The following is a 6,206-nucleotide window of genomic DNA, read 5'->3' on the forward strand; positions in this document are numbered from 1 at the left end:
TTACAACTTTTAAGCAGTTTTACAAATAGAAAGATAAGATGAACATATTAGTATGAGACTGAGAGTTTTGTGTCCAAACCATTAACCCAAAGCCAACAAGCACGGCAAGTACGTATATGTCATGCTCACTGTTAGTTTATCTTATTAATCGTTTTTATACATAGATGGTTCCACTTGTACTAAATCACCAATGAACTAATGAGTACTACCTGTCTCACTTGTTTACCCTTTTTCTTGGTTTTCAAAAATAGCTTATGGTATCTTATATTGCTGTTACTAATGTCGATAACATTATAGTAATTATAATGTCTATAATAATAACACTATCAACAGACAGCATTGGGAAGAAAGAAAGAAAGAAAGAAAGAAAAAAATTGCTTTCTGTGAATTCAAGGAAAGTTGAAATCAGATAAGGTCACAAGGTCTACTAACTGACTCCTTTGTGGTTAAGCACATGCAGAAAAAATTCTAAAATGAGCACAGCTTTTTGCCGGCACCATTGGGTTAATAATAGTTACAGAATCTGGCCATCTCATTTTTTGATAGATAATATAATCAGACAATTGTCATTACAGGGTATTTTTTACCATGATAAGGTGTTGTTGAAAAAATATCTTATTTTAATCATACTATAAAGGGCAAACTATAAACATACAATACATGGACCACCTGGTTACATCTGCCAAACTAAGGTTATATAATTAATCTTTTCTGGGGATTACATTTTAAACAAAAAAATATACAGATTTTTCATTCACAGAAAATATGTAGCATGGCTTAATAACTTGTCACAACATTGAAAAAATGATAAACTTCATCCTTATCATACACAGCAACTTTTGTATTACAAATATTGCACATTACTGGATGGAAGATTTCATCACTACCATCAGTTTCAAAGGAGAACTTTCTTGGGTGTGTTAGTTTTGGTGCGACAGGAACCCTCTCCTTCTCCTACTGCCCTTTCTAACATGTCCTTTGACAGGATACTCTTACTGCCCTCAGGAATAGACTTCTCTGCTTGCAATGGTTCTATTATGCCACCACCTTCAAGTGCCTGATGACTGGCCTTACTATTTCTTTGTTGAAAATCCATGCTGTTCTCAGGCTGCATGGATGACTCAACCTCCCTGCCTTTTTCTGAGGATTCCATTCCCTCCACTATAGGTTCCTCAGACTCTCTGGCACCTTGCTCCTTTCTGTATTTGTTCTTCCTTTTGTTCTTGAGGAATTCCTTTTTCTTTTGTCCTTTTGTGGGGAATTTCAAACCTTCTGACCAGTCAACAGTGCAATTGAAAACAAACATTGCTCTGTATTGGTTGTTATAAATAGCATGTCTGAAAAGTAGATGCACAAATCAGTCACAAGGTCAGTATGGAGGAAACACACTTGGATAAAATAATTCATAGCGTTGGTACAGTCACAAGAATGAAAATATATGCATAAAATGAAACAGACAAATCACAGTACCGATAAATAGAGATATTTCTAAAAATTTGTTCATTATCATTATTGTTTTACAAAACAAAATAACAATAAATAGATTTTGAGAAATAATATAACATTCTCAATAAAAAATCATATATACATTATTATATTATTGTAAATGATTCAAAGATAAATCATAACTACAAATAACTTTTCAATTTTAAGTGCCAATCTCACCAATAACATTGGAAATAAATTTTAAATGAAATGGGAAACACAAAGCAGAAAAATAAATAATAATTTAATCTGACCTTTGGCAATCCATGCAGAGTGTTGTTAAACAGGCAGGACAGTTCAGCACAGCATCACTCTGCGGCAAGGGTTGAGGGTCCCCTTTGCCAGGGTTACTGCTGCGTCTGTATGGATTATGCCTTCATAGACTCTAATTTTGAATTTTATTACATAAACATAAAGTATATAACAGGAAGAAAAAAGAGAGTGGAAAAAGAAAGAAAGAATAATATATTACTATAAATAAGGAAAGTATGTGTAAGTATTATGTATATATGTATATATATCTACACATTATATAATATATATGTATATTATATATATATTATATATATATATATATATAATATATAATATATATATATATATATATATATATATATATATATATCTATATAATATATATATATATATATATATAATATATATATATATATATATATATATAATATATATATATATATACATATGTATATATATATCATACATACACATACATACATAAATACATACATACATAAACATACATACATACATACATACAAACATACATACATTACACACACACACACACACACACACACACACACACACACACACACATATATATATATAAGTATATATATATATATTATATATATATATATATATATATATATATATATATATGTATATATATATATGTATATATTATAGTATATATATATATATATATATACACACATTATATATACTACATATATATATATATATATTTTAGGTATATATATTTTGTATATATATATATATTATATATATTTATTATATTATATAATATATTTTTTATATATTATATATGTATGTATATTAATTTTATTTTTGTATGTTAATTATATATAATATATATATAATATATAATAATAATAATATATATATATTATATATATTAAAATTATATTAATTTTATATATATATATATATATAATTTTATATTATTTTTTATTTTATATTTTTATTATGATTTTTTTTAATTTTTTTTTTCCCTTTTATTTTTTTTTTTTTTTTTTGGGTTGTTTTGGTTTTTTGTTGTTTTTTTTTTTTTTTTGTTTTTTTTTTTATCTTTTTTTTTTATTTTTTATTTATATTTTATTATTTAAACAAATATAGTACAATTAAGTATCATGGGGGCCACGGCGGCCAACAGAACCCTACCTTTAAAAAATATATATAATTATAATACCCCCAAAAAAGATAACATAAATCAAATATTACAAAAATCCTATTTTCCCGTATTAAAATTTACATCTATCTTTATCTTCTCTTTATAAAAAAAAAAACATTGCTACACTTTACCTTTTTTTTTGATCTGATAGACCTCCCTTTTTGATCCACCCATTTTGGCTTTCATCCATTTGCGGATCATAAAAAAGTTCATCGTTGGAGAGAATGCGTCTCTTTTCCCTTCCCGTCTTTGGCTTTGGCATCTTCCTTTAGAGTAGCAGAGCGCAGTTTAAAAAAGATTGTTTAACTTTGTGTTTTTTCTCTATTTTACCATATATAATATTTTTGTATGTGTACGGTATTTTGTGATGCAGTGTGCACTTTGTGCACATGCATGGGTTTTTATGTTTTTCTGCATGGCATATGTTAGTATGTGTGGTATGTGTGTGTGTTGTGTGTGTGTGGGGTGTGTGTGTGTTGTGTGGTGTGTGTGTGTGTGGTGTGTGGGGGTGTGTGTGGGTGTGGGGTGTGTGTGGGTTGGTGTGCATGTGTATTGTAAATGTGAGAATGTGTGGTGTGGGGGGGGGGGTTTTTTTTGTTTTTATGTGTGCAAAGTGTTGGGGGTGTGAATGAGGGGGGTGTGCAAAAATGTGCATGGTGCAAAGGTGTTGGGTGGAAATGGGGGTGGGTATGCAAAAGTGTGTATGGTGAGTGAATGTGTGGTAGGGTGTGCAAAAGTGTTTGGGTTAAAATGTTTTGTGAAAATGTTTGGGGAGACATTCTGCATAACAGGAACCCCCCACCCCAAAAGATAGAAGCTGTCAAATTTTTCTGGCACCATTTTTTGGGTTAAGTAGCAGTCTATATCCTTAAATTTTATTAACATATTAAAAGGCCTCTTTTTCTATAAAGCTGAAAAGTAAGGCAGTTTTAAATGTAAAATTACTTTGTTTTTTTCCTTTGTGATCAAAAATATCTAGTGCCCAAATCTCACCTAAACTTCAGAGTCATCTGAGCCCAAAGTAAAAACATAAAAACTCGAGTCTTTCTCTTCAAAATCCTTGATTTGACCCCTTTTGGTTCCATTTTGACTGGGCTGCTTTAACTCCATCGTCCTTGCCTTTGCTGAAGGCAGTAGTCAAGCATTTCTTTGTTGCTGAGTTAAAGGGGCCTTTTCCTTTTAAAATTCATCTTTTTCATTATTTGTTTTCATTTTTTTGAGCCTGTATAGAAACCCACCAAAATAGTTTTTATTGGGGGTGATTTTTCATTTTACCCAATATTGAAATATTTTCAAAATATGTTTCCTATAGATGAAAATGTGACATGCATACCAAAGCCAAAATGGAAGAAAAATTTATTAATTTCAAAGTTAGTTATAGATTTGGGGCTTTAGAACTTTAAATGGTAATTATTTATTTTAAATATTTCCTTACCCTTTTAAAAAAACCCTAAGACAAAATAAAGGGGTTTTAAAAAAGACTTTTGGGAAATTTTCTATATATAAAATACAGATTTTTACTATTAACTGAACATTTAAATTAGCTACAATTTCATAACAAGAAACAGACAATGATTACCAAATAATTTTTTATAATTAAATCCCTTTAAATCCTTTTAATACAATATATTGTCAAAGGAAAAATTATGTAATTTCAAATTTAATGGTTTTCTGAAGTTTTTGAAGGGTTTAAGTCATCCGTCCTCATCAAATACAAAAAAAAAGAAAATGCAAAGCATAGAAATTTCATAATTAAAAATAAAAAGGCCCAAAATTTTGGAAATGATGCCAAACACCCAAATTTCCCGGTGAAAAAATATCTTTCCTAAGTTTGTCGTTTTTAAAAATCTATTACTCATTTCCCCCAAAAAAATGAAGCACAGCATGTTATCAGCCCCCAATAGATGGGGGGGGCATAGTAAGATCAGGGGGATTTGGGTTAAAAAAGAATGATCAAATAAAACTTTCAGTAATTTGTAATTTCAAAGTTATTAAGTAAATAGGGGGCTTTGCCCTCTAACCTCCCTTTTAGGGGGCTACCCCCCTATCCCCAGGCTGGTTTGCAAAATTTTCACCTCATTTGTTCTACCAGGATAGATCCTGGGCAAATTGTCTAGATCTAGATAATTTCTTACCTTTACCAATGTTGTCAGGCATGGTGATCATTATCCACTACTCTTTTTCATTATTGCCATGATATTTTACATGTTAAGCAGCTCCTTATACATATCCTAACCATATGGGAACTGATTTCAATTTCAACTGACATCCTTTAGGTCCAGCTTTATTGCCATGTGATTATCAATTACAAATCTTATTGGCTCTAATAGACTGGTCACTAGTGTCTATTGTCCTGTCATGGCCAAGTATAATTACCATTGTCTCATTTGCTTTCCCTTGCTTACATTATATGCTACAATTCTTTCCGATTTGCATCATGGTGTGCCTAGAAATTTCAAGTTTTACATCCCCTCTACTATCCTTATTATTAGTTTGCGAAGGAAATGCTATAGAATAAAAGGGCCTTAGAATGTCAACTTCTATCAGCTGGCAAGGTCTCATTTTACATTTTTGATGATAGGCATCATTTCTAATATTACATATGAAAACAAATCTGGTTTACAATCTTAGGATGACCTGGACATCAATGTTTTGCATTGTATAAAACATCACTTCCTTTATTTGCATGTAATAGACTAACCACATTTTGAATTCATTATTCCAATACCTCCATGTTATTTCTTCTGTATTTTGATGAAAATTGTTGTTATCTACCATAATCATCATCATGACTAAAATTCCAGGTATTATAGGAAATAACCTAGAACACCAAAATTAAAGAATCTGATCTTGATCTTGCCATCTGATAGAACATAACATTCTACGACACTCTTCTTCTAGAGTATTTCCTTTGCAAACTAATAATAAGGGTAGTAGAGTAGATATAAAATTTAAAAATTACAGGCACGCCATGACACTCTTCCAGCATCAAGAAAAAACAACACAAATTGAAGAAACAATATAACAATCTAATGGAATTGTCGTGGATAATGTGAGCAAGGGAAATCAAATGAGCCAATGGGAATTGCAATCAGTCTATTAGAGTTAATTAGATTTGTAATAGATGAGTTTCTTAGATTTATTTGCTCTATCATTTGCATATATTATTTTCCGTTTTAAAGATGGCTAGTCAAGACTTTACCTATACTTAAAATATCATGGGAATAATGAAAAATAGTGGTGAAAATTGGTTACCGTACCAACAGTGATGACAAGGATTTTGACG

The 6,206-nt window shown here is 30.1% G+C and overlaps 1 protein-coding gene across 1 annotated transcript in view; it reads right to left on the reverse strand.

Moving 5' to 3' along the window:
* Nucleotides 1–606: 606 nt before the first annotated feature.
* The window catches only part of LOC119583224 (E2F-associated phosphoprotein-like), a 46,927-nt gene continuing 41,327 nt past the window's right edge, over nt 607–6,206 (reverse strand). Inside the window, exons 5-7 of the mRNA XM_037931698.1 lie at nt 3,052–3,182; nt 1,740–1,859; nt 607–1,337 (exon numbers count right to left, since the gene is read on the reverse strand). Of these exons, the coding sequence (XP_037787626.1) occupies nt 896–1,337; nt 1,740–1,859; nt 3,052–3,182 (693 nt within the window). The 3' untranslated portion in view covers nt 607–895. The remainder of the gene's footprint in view (nt 1,338–1,739; nt 1,860–3,051; nt 3,183–6,206) is intronic.

Source organism: Penaeus monodon, chromosome 17 (genome assembly GCF_015228065.2).
Source record: "Penaeus monodon isolate SGIC_2016 chromosome 17, NSTDA_Pmon_1, whole genome shotgun sequence".
NCBI lineage: Eukaryota > Metazoa > Arthropoda > Malacostraca > Decapoda > Penaeidae > Penaeus > Penaeus monodon.